Source organism: Brachyhypopomus gauderio, chromosome 15 (genome assembly GCF_052324685.1).
Source record: "Brachyhypopomus gauderio isolate BG-103 chromosome 15, BGAUD_0.2, whole genome shotgun sequence".
Taxonomy (NCBI): Eukaryota; Metazoa; Chordata; class Actinopteri; order Gymnotiformes; family Hypopomidae; genus Brachyhypopomus; species Brachyhypopomus gauderio.
Genome location: NC_135225.1, coordinates 6422193 through 6445579, shown reverse-complemented (window position 1 = coordinate 6445579; position 23387 = coordinate 6422193). Strand labels below are relative to the sequence as shown.

Sequence of the window (23387 nt, the reverse complement as noted above, 5' to 3'; positions counted from 1 at the left end):
TGAACTGTGTGGGAGAGTAGGTATTTCAGAGAAACGTAACACTGACAGTCATGCTGATGCATCTCTTTGGGTATGATTAGAAATCATGAGAAGAAAGACCTCTCCTGAATGCCATGGCAGTTGGGTAAGGGTTAGGGCAGTTGGGTAAGGGTAAGGGCAGTTGGGTAAGGGTTAGGTACTCTGTCACTGTTTAGCACACCCACTGACAGCAGAGGGCCGTTAGGTAGGGGCCCAGACCCTGGCCACGTGTCTGCAGCACACTGTTTATTTACAGTGTTACCTAGTGGCAGGTCCTGTCCAGCTGTCTCCCAGTCATCCCTGACCTGTCAGGGGGAAAGTGTGCCCCCCGGGCATGACTGTTAGTTCATACCCCTCCCTCTCCTCCTCTCCGTGTTCTGCCCTTAACTGCCCCCACCTTCACCTTTCCGGGACCGTGGACAGATATAGTGCCACTGTGGGCTGTTTTGCTCAGTGGGGGCTTGCTAGTTAAACGGTATGATTTTAATAATGGATCTACATGTCTGTGTGTTCACGGCTAGATGGGAAGCCATCGTCTGGAAGGAGTAGAGGGTTACTGCTTCACTAAAGTGAGTGAGAAAATGCTTGTTTGTCCGCAGGGCAGTGTCTTATTGTTATTGGTTACAGTCTGTTCATCTAGAAACTGTCAGAGTTCATGTTTACTTAGACCTGTTTGTTGGAGTGATTGTTCATATGTCTACTGCTTACTACCCAGGGCTACATATTGCATTTAGTTGTAATAATCGCAGAACTGTATAAAAGTTTGTGGTGTCACAGTAGAGAATAGACTGGTATTCATCCAGCTGCATCCACCAAGCTCAAATGTGGTGCAGATGTCGTGTCTGGGGTGGATGTGTGTGTGTGTGAATGCTACATCCGTAGGAGACTAGGCTCAACGTTTCACCATGGCATCATGCTAACTGGAAGAGGGAAGAAAACAGCTCCACCAGTATCACAGTTACTGTGTGACATGCAGAATCACATTCACACTTTCACCTACGAGGGCTGGAAGTCCATTCTGTTCACACACGGTGCTCAGCGGCACTGAACAAGCATGGTGAACACTCGTACACACACTTGCTGCTTCTCCGTTGGGCCAGATGTACAGAAATACTTCTAAGAGGAGGAGTTAACAGAACTCAAGCTAAATACACCGCTGTTTAGACTACTCGTGTTGTTCCTAGAGGAAATCGTACCCCATTACTCAGGGTGGCTTTATTTAGGAGGGAAATGAAAACACATGAGTGTGTTCCAGAAGGATGGCCGAGTGTAGCTGACACAGGGCTGGGGATGACGGGAGGAGGGTCTATTTATAACATGTGGCATATTCAGGTCAGTGAGCGTCAAAGCATATGCCAGCACAACAAACCGTTCATCTGCTTTTGATCGCTTTGACTGCTATTCTGTGATTAGCTATAATGATTTATCTTTTGGGAGTTCAACCTCTATAATGCATAATTAGTTATTTCGTTTCTATTCTCTTGATGGCACACAATAGGCAAATTAAGAGTCAGTACGATATTTCTTTTCTATTATATGCTGCAGTTCCAGAGCCATAATAGTTCCATAAAGCATAATAACCTGTACCCTCATGTCATCCAGCTGATTGAGCAGCAGGGGGAGACAGAGAGCATCTCATGGTGATTAACTATCAGTATTTTCCACAACCTGCAAGGCAACAGTCAGTGATCTATCAATCAAGGACAATATTTGTCCATTGCTGAGTAAATAATAATGATGCACAGAAAGCCCTGAGAGATATTGTGCTAAACAGTCAACGGAACTAAAAGCCTGTTAAAAAAACAACTCAAAAATTAAACCAAAGGCCCATTTTATGTAGGCTATTATGATAGTTTTTTGTAATGGTGAAATGGTGAAAATATCTTGTGTTTTTTTAACCTTCTGTTATTACACTGACTATGACCCAATAAGCAGGTGAAGAGAACCATGTGGTGTTTTAATCTGAGGTCACGTGCGTGGGCTGGTGTAGGGGGGGTGGGGGGTTTGTCGGGTGGTGTCTAGAGTTGTGGTCAGCAGAGTGGGTGTGCAGCTACACCACATGCCTTACTGTGTAATGAATCCGAGTTCTGCAGGTCGGGGGCCAGGGGGATTCAAACCAGCTAATGGCTCATACTCCCACACAATCAAAGTCTTGTACTGAGACGTGTAAGTGTTCCCCCACAGGGGTTCATGTAAACCAGGACAGAATCACTTCTGACAGATGTGGTTAAGGGTAAATAACCTAAAATGTGAACACTTTCATTTGTGTTGTTCTAAGTATGAGCTACTGGCTATTAGCGCTGGGAAGCATATGCTGTGTGTGTGTGCAGACTCAGACCCAGACTGCTGTGTGTGTGCTTGCGGTACTGAGGTGATGACCCAGATCTTGTTGTGACAGAACAATTTTATTTTACACAAATGTTTAAATGAGTAATTTGAAGCTATAAGCACTATGTACTGGGAAGGTGTTTGTGTGTCTGCTCAAACACTGGGAAAGAATGCTTTAACTGGTGAATTCACCTGTGCTTATAAAGAATCATAAACTATTTATGTACTCAAGGGGTTTAGGTGTAGTTAGAATGTTATTGCTGAATTATTAGCAGCATTGCTTGTGTAGGAGAGAAAGGCCATTCACTCAGCCACTTAATGGCTTGTTACTAAAGTGCTAATAAAACATTCTGTAATAGCTTTCAATGACCTTCTAAACACATTGTATGTAAGCACTTGGCAAGTCTCTTGATAAATCTGCTGCAGAATTAGCCCTTTACTCTGACGACAGAAAGTCACCATATAGTGACGGGTCTCACCAATGAGAGTAAGCGCATTCAGTTAAGCAGCAGTTCTGCGGTTAAGAGAGGGTTCCTGCACTATAGACCTCTCAGCACATGACAGGCACACACACACACACACACACACACACACACACACACACACACACACACACACACACACACACACCCCTACCTACACCCACGATTCCTCTCCGTCTGTTCGAAACACCTTCAGACATCTAAGGAGGGAGCACTGTTTGCCTTCTGCCTCCCGGTTCCGACGCTCCCTCCGGGACGGGCAGCTCTGGAGAGTGACTGCTTCGCTCACTAGGAACCATGGGGAATGAGAACAGCACCACGAGCTTACCGGTAAGACGGAGGATGCTCACGCAGACCCGCTTCCTCGCTGCGTGTAACACACCATAGCCAGGGAGCGTGAAGGTGCAGGCGGCAGAGGGAGCACTGATACCCGGGCAGCTGCTCCTTACAGGGCTGCGCAGACGCTTGTGTCCCCACGATAACGCACGACGCTGTCACGCTGCCCTTGAGATCCCAGCGACGGGAGAGGCAGAGAGTGCCGTGGTGTGTGTGAAACGGGTGAATCGCAGGATTACTGCTTTGTTAATCACGGCGACCGCGTTTATAGCTCTGGCAGTGTGCAGGGGGGCATGTTCTGTCTGGAGGTTGATGTTTCATCAATAATGCATGACATGTGACCTATACAATTATTACCTTGATTTCAGTACTTTGCGATGTCTGTAGAATGCTTTTTTTTGCAGAATTTTTATTATTTTGCTGTTCATTCCACGAGCTTAAAATCAGCACACTGCAAAATGAAGCTTTGCTGTTTGTCCCTGTTGAGGTCTAACGGCCTTGAGTCAGATGGTAGAATACTCAAGAGAATTTATGTATACTTCTTAAAGAGACCGAAAAGCTCTCTGGTATTACCAAAGTCAGGGATTATCTGGATAGGATCAGTTTAGAGGTTGAGTCGTGTTCTGCTGTTGGAGCCTGGTTCACCACACACTTTGTGCGTTTGCTCACAGTGATCTTGGTTGAGCTCCAACAACAACATAGACCCTCATATCATGACTCAGAGCTGCCGTGCGTGTATCCCGAGGCCACTGTTCTCACTACAGCCTCTTGTGTGTGTGTGTGTTTCTCCCTGCCTCGCGCGCGCGTGTGTGTGTGTGTGTGTGTGTGACTCAGCCACAGGAGGGCGCCATGGACAACGTGGTGCTCTTCCCTCCACAGGAAACACAGCCTTGGTCCACATTTAAGGTACTGGTGGGTTGCACTGAACTGCGAAGCCTGAGGACTAACGTGTGTGTGAGTTAATTCTCTGAAGTATTTTAGGCAGTCTGGATTGAAAGTCTGACAGTAAGTGGGACTCCTGTTAAGTAGAACAAATAGCAACCATTACCATAACACAGATGGGTGTTGGAGGGACACATGATTTGAGTTGTCAGAATTAGTGATGTCTGAGCACAGCACAAGAACTCTCTAACCTTTGGAGTCAAATCTGGGGAAGAGCATAAATGACTGTATTAATAAGTCATTAGGAGCCGTGAGGGAAATGCATCCTATATATGGCAAACTCACCCCATGCCTGTGTGTGTGTGTGTAACCTGATTTAAGCATGTTTAAAGCATTTGTCACAGCTGTGTGTGTGTGCGTGTGTGCACGTGTGTGTGTAACCTGATTCCAGCTAAGCAGACACTCTAAAAGTGACCTGTGGCCCTTTTCCCAGCATTCACCTGCACTAGGAGTGTCACAATGCAGCTCTCAGACCTCCTAGCAGGAAGAGATAGAACAGGGCAGAAAAGGAAAGAGGGAGAGAGAAAGAGGGGAGGGGCTGAGAGAAAGAGAGGGGGAGGGGACAGACGAAAGAGGAGTGTTGTGTTGAAAGAGTGTGTAGGAGGGGGAGGACTCGCCTTCAAATCGCTCGTGTTGCTCTCTCTGTGAGCCTCGCAGTCTCTGCCCCTTCTTGCCTGAGAAGCTTCGTCTGTGGAAGAGCCGTTTCCTCACACGCATGGTCTCAGTGTAGCGCCGGTCTGCCTTCGCCCTCAGAAGGGCATGGAGCTTTAGTGGCAGGAGAGAGGAGGAGGAGGAGGAGGAGGAGGGGGGCAGCTGGTTGAAGAGTGCGTGGTGTTGGTGGTGGGGGGGGAGTACACGGAGGTCGGGCCCCTGGAACATGTGCTGCTAGGCTGGGCTGCATCACCGCACACGGCCCTGCTGCTCACCTTCTCCCTGGTGCTTTAAAGCGCTGCACTCTCCCACAGTGTGTGTGGTGCCCTCACAACCAAGGTGAGTATGCTATTGGAAACCTGCTGTTGTGACAACACTGTTGCTGTTCATGACTGTGTGTGAGGGGATCAATGAGTCTAAGAACTCTCAGCCAGTTCAATACACTGATGCAAGTTTGAATGCAGCAAATGTTTTTAAAGGTGTCAACTAAAAAAACAACAATGTGTAAACAAAATCAGGACTTGGTATATGGACTTAACCTTTCCAACAATCAGTAAGTGTAAGTGTATGCATGTTGTGCTATTGCCATGGTAACATATGTTGCTTGGGCCAGTTTGGTGATGGTTTATTGTATAATGACGTGTTTGCTCATCTGGCTGGTCTTGGCGTTAATGGCCTTTCTTTAGAGTCACTGGACCTGCGGGGCAAAAGTTCAAGTTGGACACAGTTCACTTTTGGCCTGCCAAGACCATTAAGTTTAGAACTTTAACTCCACTGTACTTCATCACCCCAGTATGTAGCCCGTCTATGTGTTGATGGACATGTGGGTCATTAGAGATCGTTTCCTATTTCCTCATTCATTTAGAGATTATGAGGATTTGTGATATTATGTGAGTGGTCCAACCGCGTGTGTTGTGTGTTTTGACCCATGGTTGATCTGGTTTCAAGTATACACAGGAAGCACTGAACAGACTGTGAGAACTGCAGGTCATCACTTAGACTTTCTTTTAAGTTGCCTCAAAGGAAAAACTAAATATACATGATCGTGTTTACAAAATGTGATACCAGGGAGTTATTTATATGGTGGTCTTTGCATTTAATGATTTGTTTACAGGCAACTTTAGCAAGACTGAATAGGCATGCAGACATAAACACAAGGAGACACAGGTCTATAATAAAGTTAATGTTGTGTAGCAGGAGTTTTTGTGGAGGTCTTTCGTGTCATCAGATGCACTTGGACAGACATGAAAGATATGAAAGGTGGAGCACATTTAAGGAAATGGAATAAGAAGGAAGTCGAATGGCTTATGAATGGGAGGAGCAGTGACATGACAAACACAATGAAACAGGTGTGTAAAGGGATACTGGCCCTTGAGGCAGGAGGCCAGAGAACACACAGGAGACACTGGGGAGCCACGTTATCCCAGTGAGAGCAGCAGAGCTCGCGTGGTATCACTTCTGCTCCTAACTCAAATCCCACGTTCTGCCTAACTGTACTGACCTGGTTTGACCTGTTATTCCACTAAGAATTGCACTCCACTTTCAATCTGGAGTCAGAACCTTGTAAACAACTTTAGTCATGTTTTTTATTTATTTATTTATTTTTAAAAACTTTTTTAGAGTAAACTGTATTCCATTACAAACTCTAATCTTTATTATTAACAACAAGATTTATGCCAATCTTGTAGTTATTTGGCAGTCTCGCAAGGTAAATAGCCCAAAGTGTGATGCTAATAGTCCAAGGTGAACATATTGGGTGTTTGCTGATTAAGGCTTTGCATGCTTATTAACTGCAGCATTGGCTGTTGTAATTCAGTGGGTGTTCACATCATCTGACAAATAAAATAGCATTTGGGGGAAAAAAGAAACATGTTAGTCTTTATTTGTCACCCATCATGATTAAAGAAAACAAGGCATGTCACAGTTAAAATAGTTAATAATATAACAGCAATATAAGATTTTGTTGATACTCTGTCTTACTTCTAATATCATTATTCACAACAACAGAGTAAGGAAGATTCCCATTACAGGACTGTAATGGTAGTGGTGAACTGTTGGGCAGCTGGAGAAATGTGTCTCTGATGTGTTGATATTGCAGAGTAACTGCCATGTTGCATATAAGAGCCACCACTGCTACAATGTTTTGCAGAAATGTCTGTGGGTGTGTGATGTGTGTCATGTAGTATCTGAGGAGCAGAGAGTTCTACCACCCTGCTCAGACCAGTGCAGTCTGTTGTGCATTAAAACAGCTGCATGAGGTAGAAATGTTTGGACACTCTTAAGTACTGTCAATCAAATGTCCCAGTGCTCTTGCCATACAAAGACTTTGACTGTAGCATGCCGACATATGATTAGATGTTTTGTAAATGGCTCCATGGTTTCTGGTGTAGTCTCTGGGTTAGATGGCGATTTATAGCTTTGGAAAAGAGTAGAATGCAAGGAAAGCAGTTTAACTGGTTCACTCAGTCTTTTTAATCATTTGTCTCGATCCACATTTCAGTGGAAAAATAAATGCTTGAACTAGGGGACTGTCAGGATAGAGATGCATTCTTAAACTAGTTCAATGAGAAACTCCACGCTAATGTGACTTTTCATGGTCGACTATGTTGTGTGTAAAGGCTGCTGCTGTTTATTGGAAGAAAGCTGATTGTTCAACAGCTGTATCATCCATATCTGTTAGATATTCATCTTCCTAAATGTTCTTTAGATCTTCTTATTGTTGGACAAAATGACAATAAGTTAGGGTGTGTTATTTGAAGTGGCTTACCTTAACATTGTGTTGACAGAGGGTGTGTTTGTAAAGAGTAAATGTTAATGACTGCATGAGCCAACAGTAATGCTATTCAAATTTAATTAGTCTCTGGTAAATAACTTGCGCCACCACAGAGTTCTTATGCAAACACTAGTTTGGACATGGAATGAATCGCAAACTGATTATTTGTTGGGCCTGACAGACATTAATGACCATTAATGTACTTTCTGTTTCCTCTCAGGCTGAGGTGCACACTGAAATCAGTCCAGCCGCGGAGAAACCCTGCAACACAGAGATCGGGCTGGTCCTGACGGAGGCTCCCGGTGCTGGTCCTGCAGTAGACGGGCGGAGCCACACCCACAGGGAGGAGGAGGGGCACCAGGCGGGACAGGAAGAGGAACTGGAGTTTCCCCATGACCTGCTGCCTAGCATAGATCTGAGTGCTGAGCTCAATCTCACCTGGGGAGCTTCTCTCGGGTAAGCCTCGCTCTGCTTCGCCTCTCTTCTGCCTTTCTGTCGGTCTATCTCTTTCTTTCTGTCTGTCTTTGTCTCTGCCCTTCTCTCTGTATCTCTCTCTCTCTCTCTCTCTCTCTCCACTGACACAGGCTCTCAGGGTAAAACAGAATCCAGGTAAATGTCTATACTCATGTAGCACAGGGCAGGTTTCAGCAGGTTTCCACTTTGGAATCCTTTACTCATCTGATGCAAATCCCCCGACCAGCATACGTTTTTTGCATGTTCAGGTAAACAAAAGCATTTTATGCGTAACAGTGCACTGCTCAGTAGGTCCTTATACTTCTTTTGAGAGGGCCAAGGAGGCCAGTGTCACTGCTTCTTTTTAAATGAAGGTGCTCTCAACATAACGCAGACTCACGCTGTGTGAGAATCAAGACAGTGCCCCACTCTTTGGTTTTGGAAGAATCAAGAATTTTTGCTTATATATTTGTGCACATTGACGAAATGTCTTCATGGCTTACTGTCCAGACACTGCTGAAAGGGATGCATGTGCCTGACCAAATAAATACTGTTTCACAGGCCCAATGCCACAGTAGATGACGAGTGAATTTCCATGAATCTGTGACTCATTGTTGTGGAAGGTTTGAACTGGGTGTCTGGCAGGCTCCTGCTAGAACATGTGGAGGTCTGAAGTTGTGGTGCTGTAATGTAATGTAAGCAGTGGCTCTTTAAATACTGACACTGTAATGCGATTACAGAGGACATAACTTCTGGAACTTGGATGGCTTCATTGGTTCTGTAACAAAGACTTAAACATCAGACATTTTATACACCGGACAATTATTGTTAATATGTAAAATACATAATGTGCAGTTCTCACTGACTGACACTGACTCAGTTGATTGAACATGAACTCATTAATTGGAAAAGAAAATAAAATTTTCAGGGAGCCTTCTGTCCACTAACATTTCGGAAATGAGATTGAGTGGATAATTATTGTCTGGTCATACAGAGAGCAGACCAGCTATTCGGATGCTTGTTTTGAAAAGGAAGCACTGAGTTGCTTTGTGTGGCTCATACATGGTGTGTATGATCTTCAGTTGATGGATGCGTGTGTGTGTGTGTGTGTGTGTGTGTGTGTGTGTGTGTGTGTGTGTGTGTGTATGTACTCACATGTGCACATATGTGAGTAGCAATGAGCAGGTGGGCTCAGGTGAGATGAAGAATGAACCAGTGTCACTGAGTGAGCGAGGTAACCCCCTGCTGGTAGAACCTCAACATTACATGGAGGCCAGTCCACCAGTAGTGAGCCTCACTAAGAGGTAACAGAGCAACCTAAAAAAGGAGGCAGAGAGATACCAGGCCCAAACCAACCCCCACCCCCCTTTTTTTGTTAAAATGTTTTGGCCAATATTTTGGCTAAGTTTGGCTCTCATTACTGTACAGTTTTAGCTTATGAACATTTGCTTTGTTTCATCTGAAAGGGAGAATAGAGGGGAATATTGTAGAGGGAAAAAAAGACCACACAAGCACGCCCTAAGCCATGTTAGAGAAAAGGCTGTCCTTTGTTTCCTTGGAAGACGTTACATGAGCAAATTAACTAATTATTCGAGCATAATAAAAACAGTGCTAAATAATTTTAAATATAGTTTATAGATATTTGTAATGGCTGCCATTGTGACTTATTACATTCTAACCCAGTCTTACTCCTATTTGTGACTGAGTGTATTTTGTGACACAACAAAGTCACATATCTCTGTTGTGTTATGCAACATATATTATCAACAATATTATGTTTACAGTAAATGAACATGTTAATTTCTGTAACAGTACTTGCCCCATACTATGCGACCGACCATGAAAAGATTTCCTCATTTTGTACAACTCTACCATGACTGAAGGCCATTGTCTACTTCGACATTTTCACATTTACGAGTCTCCAGACGTGGCTCACACTCTCCCCCGATGCCTAGACTGTGTGTGCTGTGTTTGGGGCCGCTAGGCGGTTCGTCAGGCCCTGGAGAGTCCACGGATTGCAGAAGGGTTGCAAAATCAACGGGTTACAGAAGACCATGTAAACTAGCTTCTCCAAACTCAGCATGTGACATCTCCACAAAACCAATTTTATTCATTCTAAGTTCTGGCTTCCTATTTGTTTATGTTGTTGTATTTGGCTCACCTGGCAGTGGGTTTACTAGCTAAAACTATATAGTATTTAGAAGTTGTACATTGAACCATGTACAAAAATACCCTAAATGTAAACGTAAACAGCTACACACACTCGTATGTGATGTTGAAACGTACTCATAGAATTTGTGAGGTGTCACTTGTACATGTATTAGAACTACATTGTACTGGGTGCACCAGTCTTCTCCACAAAGGACCAGAGTGTCTGACACTTCTCATCCCAACCCCAATAGGAGAACCTCTCATGTAACTAATCAGTTGATGATCAGATGAAGACCAGTTTATTGAACAATCCATACTTGTGTTTTGTGGATAAGACTGCCTCTACATCATTTATCTCTCTGGGTTGTGCATTTTCCTCTGACTATTCTCATTTAAATATTTCTTTTTAAAATTTAGTTAAATGAGGTCTATATGTAAAATTATTCCACACCCGTAGAATAAAGTGCCCGTAGAATTGACAAGAGAACTGGCAATATTTTTCAGTTTCAATGCCTCCACCATTACGATAGACTTGGACTAGTCACCTAATGAGTTATCTAATGTTGGAACTTATATAATCATATATATTAGGATTAGTCCCAGCATAGAAGCACAGTGGCATATGATTTACATATTGTAGGTTCTTATTCCAATGCAAAGGAGACACATTTTATTACTTCCATTAAGCAATTCCTACTTCCGCTAATCCGTAACAAGAAACATTTGTTAATTTGTCACTGAGTAGCATTCTCACTTGACTTCTGCACATTAATTCCCATTAAGGTCAAAGGGTGATAATAATAAAGAGCTAGCCTTTCTCTGGTTTTTATACTTATTAGCTTGGTTAGCACATGAAAAAAAATCTAAATTTTCCAGATAACATGTAAACAGTGCTGTTCATTCATGGCACTGTCACATAAAATGAGGAAATGTTTTAATGTTAGTGTCACACAACACAGAGATGCACACAGTTATAGGAAATTGCACTTCAATTTCTCATAAGTGAAAAACCATGACGCCTGACACACAATAAAGTGAACGTGGCTGTCATGAAATACACTCTCCCAGTTATTTGAGTATATCATAAATAAGACCAATGCTGGGTTATACATTCACAGTGCTCACGATGAGCACTATTGATGAAACAACTTGATATATCCCCTCAGAAGAAAGCCCACCGTGAAAGGAAATGTTAAGTTCAACATCATTGTGAAGCTGCCTAGATCACTCTGTCTCCTTTATGTGTGCTGGGTGTGACTGATTCATTGGTATCTGGCACTGATGTCCACTGAATGGGCATGTTTGGAATGGACTCCACCTGGAGTCAGGCACGGCCTCTGTGGGCAATGCTTGTGGTCTGAGATTTGGGCTTGATTTATTGCTGGTCAGCTGAGAAACTCATTCGCGCTGGCTGAGTAACATGTGGTCAATGTCACCACACCAGGTGGCTAGAGAAACCTGTCAACTTAACAGGATACAAGTGTATGTGTTTGAGTTTGTGGTTGTTAATATATATGTCCAGAATGCATGTGTGGAATTGTGTCTTTTTCTAAATGAATTGTCAATGCACACTCCCATAGACCTCTACATAGCTTTTATTCATAGAAATAGACATGGGATGTACTTATATTTGATATACTAAGTGGTTTATTTCATGTTGCTAATGGGAAAGTGATTAATAGCTTCAGTGGGTTGTTGAGACAAAGTTAACTGAACACACACACACACACACACACACACACACACACACACACACACTGATCATATAATAGTATAAAATATATTGTAGATAAGTTTAGTTTACAGCTTCTTGTACTGAACCTTTCTGGATCTGTGTTTGGAACAGCTGTTATGCAGTATTCAGTACACCGAGCTCTGTCCAGCTTTTACACTCTCAGCATGTTGCTTCTGAATAATTAACTACTTAACTAAGGCACGAAAATGACCGTAATTTCATAGTTGGTGAAAAGACAGTAAGGGGAAAAGAGAAACACAAAAGGGTATCATTAAGTCCAGGCTGAGGATTGTGGGTATTGGAGACATGTAGTCAGAGTGTAGTGGGGAGTGGCTGCAATACAGCTGGCCATACAGGTGTGTGCCAAAAGAACACCCCCCCCACCCCCACACACACACAATGGCATGCTTCTCACACCCCCGTTTCTACTCACATTTGACACATTAGGGCCTTTATATCAGCTCACGTATTAGTCACAGTTGATTACAGGACAGGAGGGCATGGTGCAGCCTGTTATCACAGTATGGCTCACGTTGTCAGGGAGTGCCACAAGGTGACCTTGTAATCACTATCCAATCAGAGAGCAGTACGCGGGGACATTGCTTTGAATAGTTTCCACTTGTGGTTAAGGACGATTGATATCCTTAGGGTTTTAAATGGCAAACATAGCCAATATATTCCCAATGAATGCTGCCTGCTGTCTGTGAATGGGGCATTTTAAAGCATAACCACAGTGGGGAAACATCACTGTGATTGAATGGGCAGAGGCAGCACATGCCTGAATAAACTGGAGCACTTTCATTGGCCAGAGGCTCAGCTGCTGTGATTTAGCATCAGGAACATCGGTGTGCGTAAGGCCCCCACTTCACTGGGGTTCTTCATTCTATCGAATGCTTCATGTAATCCCTGCAGTTTCATTAGCAAATCAAATGTATCCGGACAGCAAGAAATCAACAGGCATACAGGGTAGGTGAGTGTGTTTTGGCAGCCACTAATGAAGGCTTCTGTCCTCACCGTGTGCAGTGATAAAACCAGCTTGCCATCTGAGCCTGAGGTCTCGCGCTGCCTGTGGAGTGCGATGGAGTGCGGTGGAGTGAGGTGGAGTGGTGTGCCGTGTGCATGGAGTGAACCGCGTTGTGCTGGCCTGCAGCTGAACTTCACCTCTGTCCTTCTCTGTTGGCGAATTGAATCCAGTCACGATGGTGATCCAGGTTCTACAGGGAGAGCGTCTCCGCCACGGTCCCAGTCCCTCTCAGCGACGTCGGAAAACGAGCTGTCAGTGCGCGGGGTGTCGGCTGCTCTTCTGGACCTGGAGCTCCAAGAAGCCTTTCAGGAATGTCAGGAACAACTGGCAGCCCTCAGCATGTCTGCCCACCCAGTACACCCAGTCTACCCAGTACACCCAGTACACCCAGTCCACCCAGTCTACCCAGTACACCCAGTCTACCCAGTCCACCCAGTCCACCCAGTCTACCCAATCCACCCAGTCCAGCCCTGCACTGAGGAGCAGATTGATGCATGTCTGTTGGTGGCCCTGCCTGAAAGTGACAGTGAAGATGAGGAGCAAATCAAGAGGGCTACTGTCAGGGAGAGTTCTCTCTCACTGCCGTTTTTACAGGCAGAATCCCACACAGGATGTGACATGGGTTGCCGTGGAAATGCTGGAGCACAAACAAATGATGCGGCAGCTTGTGCAGAGGAGGGTGTGTTTAGCTTCAGAGACTATGTACTTGGGAATAAGCAACCAGAAATAGCCAGGACTGAAGACCACAGCGAAGCTGTGTTAAAACACAGTGAAAAATCGGACAGGCTGTCAGAGGCCGAATTTCAGACGGCGAATGACAAAGATACGTCAAGACATGAAGCAGCAGCATTGCAGGAGCGGTCACAGAGAAACGGGTCAGCACCAGAGACGCTTACAGAGGCTGAAGCAAATGAAACACAGGAAACGCAGGAAGTAGCAGAACATGTCAGCACACATGATTACAAGGACTCGCGCAAGGAGGCGAGTATCAACACGAGATGTTCAGCGCTAATGGAAACAGGAGGTGTCCTGGGAGGAAATTCTGTGGAAAAGCCACAGGTCACATCTGCAAAAGACAAACATAGTATTATTAGCACAAGCCTGGAAATCAGATCAGAAAGAAATGTTACATCATCTGGTGATTTATCAATAGTTTCTTTGGAACAGAACGACATACGCACTCAATCAGTGTCACTGAAGTCAAATGTACAAGTTGTGTCAGTACTAAACACACAAATGCAAGGCGAGTCAAAGCAGGAGGCCCAAACCACTCCGACTATGTGTCGGACAGAAGCAAACGCTACGTTTGTAAAAATCTCGGCTAATCATAGTCAGGGGCCTGACTTCCTGGAGCAGCTCGAGTTTCAGAGAGCCCAGTCCATCTGCTCTCCACCTCCAGAGCCTGACCAGGATCATCTTACCGCGGGGCCGAAGGAGCAGGGTGACCACCGCAGGACAGATGGACCCTGCGAGTCAGAATCTGTGGATGTAACCGCACACCGCGGCTGTTCAGTGGCAGGGGTCGGACATGACAAACATGCGTGTGAGGCATCTGTTGGTACCGCCCTGATTGATTTGGGATTTGTTGACCGTGTCCCCGAGCGTGAGCGAGAGGCGGAGTGCAGTGCGGAGAGGCGTCCGCTAGAGCAGGCGAGCGCACGTTGTCTGGGCTGTGAAACTGGTGCGCGGTGCCTGGTGCAGGACGACACACACCCTCTGAGCAGAGCTGGTGCTGAAGAGAGAAAAGACGGGGAGGAGGAGGAGGAGGAGGAGGAGGAGGAGGAGGAGGAGGAGGGGGGGAGTGCCTTGAGAGAGGTTTCAGCACTGGCCATCAATTCTGCGTTGCCACTGACAACACCCACGATGCCAGAAACGATAGAATGCGAGGGAAGAGGAGAGATGGAGACTGGTGATGAATATGAGAGAGCCACAGCTTGCCAGAAAGCAGCAGAGAAAGATGTTTTAGTTGGAAACACGGGATTGCAGGAAACGGGCGAATCTTCGAGTTTGGAAGGGAAGCAGAGTGAAATTATAGCAGCAGAAAAGCACCTAAATTTATTAACCTCTCCAGAGACTATCGGCTCACCTGCAAAGGAAGACAAGGAGGTGGAACCAGCGTCTGGGGTGGGCTGTAGCAGCACAATGCCTCATAACTCTGTGGCGGATGATCGGAGGGGAGGAGATCTGCCCATTGATGGGTCCCTGGGCACGGACACTCTTCCTGCAGCTGGGGAGGGGGAGACAGGCACCGTCAGTGTGGAGGACGGGACCGTGACTGCTGCCTCTTCTCCAGGGCTTCACGATGAACGTGACTGGAAGGGAAAGAGCTGTGAGTCACTGGAGAGAAAGGAAGAGGGAGGGTCAGAGGCGAGCGGAGAGGAAGGGAGAGAGAAAGAAAGGGGAGGAGCGTGGACCTTATTCACACAGCAGGCAGCCCATACAAAAGGGGCGTCGCTGACCAAGACGGAGATGCAGCCGTCCAATGACAATGCGGCATCACCGGTGGCAACGCATCAAAGAGGCGAGCTCGTCACTTCCGTCACCGCGGAGAGAGCTGAAACAGCCTTACCCTTTTCGGCCAGCAGCACAACAGTAGCCTGCAGCTCTATAAAACCCCCCTCTCCTGTCTCCTCCTTAAACTCCGTAGAAACAGAGAGCGAGGCACCAGCAGTGGAGGACGGTCACTTGGACGAGATTCGGAGTGTACTGGGAGAGAAACCGCCAACCGATGATATATCACATCTGCCCACAGCCGCTGTGCACAAACCAGAACCTGCGATACAAGGCCACTGTCAACAGGTGCAGAGTGCATTTTGGACTCAGACCGCTGGTGGAGACACACAACAGATCAAGACGGGGACGGAAACCAGGAGGAGTGCAGACCAACATCCATCTTCTACACCCCAGGAGGGTATGAGGAACATCAGTGAGCACGTGAAGGGGCTCCCCCCCGCCCAGGGGCACAGGGAGCTGAAGGGGGATATTTTGCCCAGACAGGTGACAGCGTTTGCCTCTCTGCCTCCACTGACAGTCCACGAGAACCTGCGGCACCCAGTAAGTGAGACTACCTTCAGCTTCCAGGGGTTTTTAAGCAATTGCAAACCAAAACCTGCCCGACCAGCGGCACCTGCCATCGGTGCGAGTAGCAGGGCGCCTGAGGGGATTGAGGGAGACGCTGCTGTGAACCCTGAAGAACATGGTGCGAGTGAAAAAGGAAGTGATGCGAAAGGCAAAGTTGTCACTGCTGTGCAGGGACGTCCTGAGGAGACAACGTTATCGTTCTCGGTGACAACTGTGAGTGATAATGATCTGGAGATTGTTAAGAACAACACTGCAGCTGATGAAAGTCTCGACGTGTTTATAAAACATAAAGGAGATGAGCAAGCTAAGGGTGAAACTGTAACTGACACTCACGGCGGCCCTGAGGATATACTTACACTAGAGACCATTACAGATAAATGTCTTGCACGTCAGGATCTTGTTCTACAACACGAAGGGGGAAGTGAAAGGGCGGTGGTGTGTCAGGAAGACGACTCCGTTTTGTTTGATGGAAATGGGGAAAAAAAGACGGAGGTCTTGGTCCCTGATGAAGATGGAGTGGACAGGAGGGGTGCCAAGCCTGTGGAATATGGTGTAGCTAAGAGAGAAGAAACATTTCAAGGCAGTTCAGAGGGTGACGATGCACAACAAGAACCTGAACCACTGGGAGGTGTTTTGGAGCAGCATTCTGTCGGTTCTCCGGCCGAGCCTCTCTCCTCTTCTGTGCCATCTCAGGCTGCAGCCTCAGGAACAGAAATCACGGTCCCCAGTTTCTCGTTTCAGCATGACCTAAAGACAGATTCTGAACAGGCCCCTGAGATGTTGGATGGAGGTCCTCAGATAATACCTGAAGACCACACTGCTGAGTTGCAGTGTCAAACAGAATCAGATCATGATTGTAGACCAGTCACAGGGCTCGTCACGAGTGCTCTGGACACAAAGGACCTTGCTCCTCCTGCTGTGAATACGCCTGTTTTATTGGACGCAACTCCTTCCACAGCCAGCAGCCCCGAAGTGCCCGTTGTACTCAGGGCTCCCGGCCCTATGCTGAGTCACTGGGAGTTCATTAATGACTCTGATGTTCCTGTCTCAGGGGAAGAAATACAGGTCACTTCTGACCATAATCGCATCGACAGCCTCAGCAGAGGCAGTGATGTTAAAGCAGGGATGAAAGGTGAGATCGTAAAAAATGAAACCGTAGAAAAAACAGATGAGCATTATGTGGCTCTGGAGACAAAGGCAGAGAAAGAGGAAAAGGATAATGTCTGCTCCTCCACAGGAGCCCTAACGCAGGATAGGAGAAACATGGCTGCTGCTTCTCTGCACGAAGCCCAGTTAGCACCTAATGAATCACCAGTGGATGAGACCAGATTGGCACCAGACAACCTACATAGTGATAAAAATGCAAATGGGGATGAAGACGAGCTAGATGAGGACACCGGAGATGGAGAACCTAAAACGGATGTTACACCAAGGCCATCAGAAAAACAGGTGAAAGCTGATCATGACAAAGATTCAATCTCTACAGCTGCAGTGGACATGACAGCTAAAATGTCAGTACAGGACACTGAGCAAAATACTGAATCTCAGCCAGTCATTTCCCATCACAGTGATGACACCAAATTCTGTGATGCAGATTCTAAATCCAGTATCACTGAACTGAAGATGTCGATGGCAGTTACATATGAAATTCCTTTTGGAAAAGGCAACTTGGAATCAGATGATAGCATGCTCAATATTCAATCCTCACAATCTACTACTAAGACTTCCTTAACAGAGATCAACACCTCTACCTCTGAGGAATCATGTGAGACTGAATCTTTCAAATTACTCTCTAGAGCAACAACACGGCTGAATGCTGCTGACAGCAACCTTGATCTAAATCAGTTGCTTACAGAAGAAGTCATTGTTGTTGAGACACCCATTCAAGAACAACTTGAAATACTGCAAAACCTACAGTCCGTTACAGTAACACAAGATGAGCAGTTAATCAAAGTGCCAAGCGCAGGTAAAGAACAAGAGGATAGAATGCTGAAAGAACTGAAGAATATAGACACCACAGCACTGCTAGTGGGGCAAAATATGAGGTCTGACAAGGAGATAGAAAGTGTACATACACACAGCAAACAGAAACTAATAAATGTCGACCATGATGAGAAACCAAGAGAGAAATCAGACTCCAGAGAAGAAAAACACTTTGATGAAACATTTCCAGGAAATAATGTGAAGGCTACTGTTCCATCTGATTCTGGCTTAATCTTCATAAATGAAGCCCGGAGCAGTGATGATACATTGACTCTAGACACTCATCCATCTACGGATCAGAGTATATCTGTTGCTCTGCCCCTAACTGAGAAGGTATGTTCAGAGAGGGACTTCACACAAAATCAAAGTGCACAGAGTGAATTACATTTGGCAACTTGCTTGGACTCTCAGCCTTCAGACCTGCAATATCTTAGTGAGAACACGGATGCCCAAGAAACAGAATTAATTGAGGATTCAGAGAAGGACAGAGGTGTTTGTTTGGAAAAGGCCAAAGTTAGCTCTCCTAGTTCTGAGGAACAGAGAAAAGGGGACTTGAAAAGAGGAGCAGGAGTTGAGAGGTCACGTGGTCTGGAGATTTTGGGGAGCGTCGCGTTGATGGGAGGTGATGACGCTGACAGTGCTGGGGGTGAAAAGAATCATGATGGAAAGAAATGTGAAAAGGAGTCCACTATTTGTGTCTCCCCCATTATTAAAGGTATGCAAGAACATACTCTGTCTACTGTTATGAGTGAATATACTACAGAAAAAGACAAAAGGCAAGGAGACCAGAGGGTGGAGACTGACAATCAAGAGTGTAAGACACCAGGAAGCTCAGGAACACCAACAGAAAACACGGAGGTCAAAGTTCATCTGAGAGTATTACCAGTGCCTGCCTGTAAAGAATCATCTGCAATGGAGAGCGAATCTCCAGACTTTAGTAGCGAATCACAGGCCTGTGTGAAAAAGCCTGTGGATCTGGAAAGACCTGACCTCAATAAAGTTGTACGACTGGCTATATATGATCTGGCTGAGACACATGAGAATTCACACACCTCACACCATGAATCTCAGCACAACACAGAGGATCAGTGTTTTTCCATCACCCATGGCAACAGCGAGTGTTCAGAAGTATGCACCACTGCTCTAACTGATGTTATATTGGCATCTGTTCCTGGAACGCCCAAAACTGCAGAGCAGGCAGAACCTTCTGTTCAGCTCAGTGCTACGCAGCCAGATACTAATGTGCCCCCCTTGCCAGTCTGTGTGGTCCATGAGAAAACGTTGAGGGAGAATGTGAATGATGCCCATCAACACGTAGACAACGCAGAGCTGACAAACACACCTGAGGGACCCAAACTGGATCTCCTTTCTGCATCCACTGATGTACCACCTCAGACTGAAGCCATGAATGTGGAACTACAGAAGTGTAACCAGCCATCTCCTTCACACTCTAGCTCTGTACAAAACACCGTGTGGGAGGATACAGCCCACTCCGAACAACATCACAAAGAGACAGTGAGTCTTGAAAAATATACAGCAACTGAAGAGGAAACAAAAAATATAAAAACACAAGCAGTTGTTTTAGAGACATCAAAACTATTTGAGCAGAAGAAGGAAGAGATAAATGGATATAAGGAGGAAAGATGGATGAATCAGTCAGACGGTCAGAGTGAACTCACAGAGACGGCAGAAAGGTCCTCAGAGTGTGATATTAAATATGAAAAAGGAAATGATAGCTTGCTTGAACAAATAGAGATCTCTGATGCTCCTGCAGTCAAGAGAGTGAGAGGTGGCACTAATGTGTCAGCATCAGATGCTATTGGTGAATTACAGTCTGAACTGAAGCAGGACTCTTTGACATCATTTCCCCCTGAATTCACTGCTGTCTCCATGGTGACAAACTCACAGGATGCTTCCCAGGTATTATTCCATGCTAATGCCCAGTCCGGTCAGGAGGCCACCCAGCCCTGTGTTCAAATTCTGTGTGAAAATGCCTTAAAAACATTGAAACCTGCGAGCAAAAAAGATCACAACTCCACACATAATGCACATGGAGAAGTAGATTATGGTTTAATGCTGAAAGAAAAAACTGATGATAGTGATGACACCAAGCAATCAGAAGGTGAGGAGAGATCTGGTACTGATCATGTGACTAGTTTATTACCATCAGAAGATGAGGACGGATCTGGTACTGCTCATGTGACTAGTATATTATCATCAGAAGATGATGACGGATCTGGTACTGCTCTGGTGACTAGGATATTACCATCAGAAGATAAGGACGGATCTGATACTGCTCTGACGTCTAGTATATTACCATCAGAAGACACTTCAGTCAGCCCTGGCCCAGCTGTTATGCCTGTAATGGAGCTGAATACAGAAACATTGGGACCAGGCACAGAAGAATCATGTGAGAGCTCAGGTTGGCTCAGAGCGCTAAGAGAAGCAGCCTCTATCTGTCAGACTCAAGAGTATAAGGTTGACATGCCTCATGGACCTGCAGGGGACAGGTACTGATGCCCTGAGAAACGTTCATGTCTGTATATTAGAGAACTTACCTTCTATACATATTGTGTGACCATAATGACATTTTCAACTTCAATATACTGTTTAGCACACAATAGTTGACTGAAACATAACCTCATTAGAGTTTCACTTTTACTTACAAAAGGATAAAGACAAACAGATTAACGTCAAGGCTTAAGACTTGCGTGTAGTATTGCAAGACAAGGTTGCATGATGTCTTCAGGGAACGTTTAGAGAAGTGTCTGCACACCCATGTCCCATTATCCCTTGAAACTGACCTCATCAGTGACATCAGCTCACGCCCTTTAGGGCAAGAAAGAGACCATTCATCACACACATGTCCCCAGATAGCACACACTCACACGGCCCGTCAACAATAGTCGATAGGATCTTTGTGTTGTGACGCGCTGTCGATTACCTCTTCATCTCCTTTCTGTGATTGTTGTTTTTCCACAGACCGTTTGAGACCCTCAACTTACTTCAAGCTGAACCAGAGTTCTGCAGCCCTGCTGAAGAGAGCACAGGCCCAGTGAAGGAGCTTTCAGAGGAACCGCTTAGCAGCAGGTGAGAGCCACGTCTGACCCCATTGCTACTGCGTACACCTCCTTCACGAATCTACTCCCAGTCATTTATCTGTGTATGTAATGCATAGGTGGACTTTTCGGATTAAAATGACTTTAAAGAGATTTGGATTGTTACAGCAAGCAAGGTTGTTTGGTGTTCAAACTTGGTTAAATCAGCTGGTGGGAGAAATTAATTATTGAGGCTCATTCACATGGCAGGGCACAAACTCCAGAGAGCTTGAGTGTAAATCAGGGAAGTGATCAGATTCAAATAATATCATCAAGACCTGATTACTGAACACCTGGAGAGAACACGAGTGGCTGCGAGGAAACGAAGACCTCCATTCTGACTGGAGAGTGACGTGATAGTTCACGCAGGGTGGGCAGGTGAGGACATCAGTAATGGGGAGAGAGAGGAGTCCGTTCCTTGATGTGTGACGTCTTTATGGGATGTAGTGGAGGAAAGGCAATAGAACATGCAGTCATTTTCTAGTACATGGTTACTAATATGGGTATGGAAGGAAGCAAATGCTGACTGTAAACAGGTGAGCTTAGGGGTAGGGTCTTGGACTTAATTTGAAAAACTTGATGGTGCTTCTTTATTTTAGTAGCTCTAAATTAAGTTATGTGTAATATTACACCCTCAACAGTATATTAGATGGATTTTTAATTTTCCACTTGACACAATTACTACATAGTTTGCCATTTCAGTCGAAGATATATCATATATATCAGAAGATGTATCAGGTATATATCAATGGATATACCATGCGTACACATTGGAATTACTCTGTTTACCTTCTGGACAGTAATCGGATACAGTCAGTTTGTAGAAATTGGCATTCAGGCAAGCTAGTCTCAGTTTCACTTCTTTGACCTGTTGGGTTTAGATACGTGAGATTTAGTGGAGAACTTGCACATTCCTTAATGATTCTCAGACTCTTCAGACTCTTGATGTTTTACTCTGCTCAAGATATTCCCCCGTGTTGCACTTTTTCCCCTGTTTCACTCCTTTGCTGTTAACCCCGGTAGGCATGGCATATGTAAATAGACCATTTGCTGTTTGTCAGTCACAGTTCTTGAGCCAATACGTGAGTGGGGAACACCAGACAGGAGCCAGAGAGCCAGATCGTCTGTGTGAATTTCTGTCTGCTCTCACATGTGCTGTTTCCTGGTGTTGGACGCTGGAGTGTGTCAGTAGCTTTAGTGTATTCATGTCCAGAACTGCCAGGCACCGTCTGGCTCAGACATGGGCCACAAGGAATTTATGCTGCACATGTGAGTGTGTGTGTGTGTGTGTGCGTATTAGTGTTCTACCATACATATGTGTTTGGTATTTGTGCCAACACCCTCTCATGAGGTCATTTCTAGAAGCCTGTCAGTTTAGAACAAAAGGCTCAGCACGGAGACACACTGAAATGGTGTGAGTGAGTCAGGGTGTGTGTGTGTGTGTGTTAAACACACGCACACACACAGAGTGAGAAAGAGAGAGAGGGAGAGAGAGAGTACGAGAGAAAGGGAGAGAGAAAGAGAAGGCCCATGAAGTGGCTGTCTGAGGTATTTTGAGTGCGGTGCCTAAAGAGAGAAACTCTCCGCCCTGGCCTCTCACTTCACTTGACCTGGAGGAATCTGTGCTACTGCTTGGTAAGTCCTGAGCTCACTGTACACAGACTCATGGGAATGCTGCGTATTGATAATTACAGTCTGTCTGCGCTGGCCCCAGCAGATGGATGGTGGGAGGTACTGTGTTAAGGAGGCGGGGGGGGGGGGGGTGTCGGAGCGATGAGTAAACATCTTACCGAGAGGCACTAATCTTGTTCTTTTGCATCTGTCCCTTCCAGCTATCTGTCATTTCTAGTGTCAGATGATGGTTATCATCATGCGACATCTGATCGTCCATTTTGGTGCATTTGTTTACAGGGTTGAATGGATCACTCGTAATATTTATAATAGCAATAGCAATGCTTCTCAACACTCCTCGGTAACTATGCCTTGAATTCTGACAGACTGAAGCACATCTTACCTATAATGTTTGACATGAATGTAAACTGCTTCGTTCTGTGAGATGCAGTTTCACAGGAACTTTTCAAGACTGGTAATTGTTTTAGAATCTGCTGCTGCCAACATCTACGGAAAAACAAAGAATTTCCATTTTGTTGTGGACACCATGTCATTACAGCACAAATCCATCCTCAGAAGTGATAGTTTTCATGGTACAAAATTGACTATAAAGTAGTCAGACTCATCAGATACTTTGAGGAACCTTTAAATTTTAAGATGTTTTGGACATTTCCAAGGTTTCCAGGTATGCGTGACAGGCGCTACTGTCATTTGACATACA

At 45.4% G+C, this 23387-nt stretch overlaps 1 protein-coding gene across 9 annotated transcripts in view; it reads left to right on the top strand.

Annotated features, from left to right (window-relative positions):
• Nucleotides 1-442: 442 nt before the first annotated feature.
• Nucleotides 443-23387, top strand: part of tacc2 (transforming, acidic coiled-coil containing protein 2) — a 56165-nt gene continuing 33220 nt past the window's right edge. For all 9 annotated transcript variants that reach the window (XM_076975255.1, XM_076975260.1, XM_076975252.1 and 6 more), the window contains exons 1-7: nt 443-587; nt 3025-3158; nt 3999-4070; nt 7751-7986; nt 9159-9287; nt 13064-20467; nt 20940-21047. In XM_076975255.1, the coding sequence (XP_076831370.1) occupies nt 3126-3158; nt 3999-4070; nt 7751-7986; nt 9159-9287; nt 13064-20467; nt 20940-21047 (7982 nt within the window). In that variant the 5' untranslated portion in view covers nt 443-587; nt 3025-3125. The remainder of the gene's footprint in view (nt 588-3024; nt 3159-3998; nt 4071-7750; nt 7987-9158; nt 9288-13063; nt 20468-20939; nt 21048-23387) is intronic.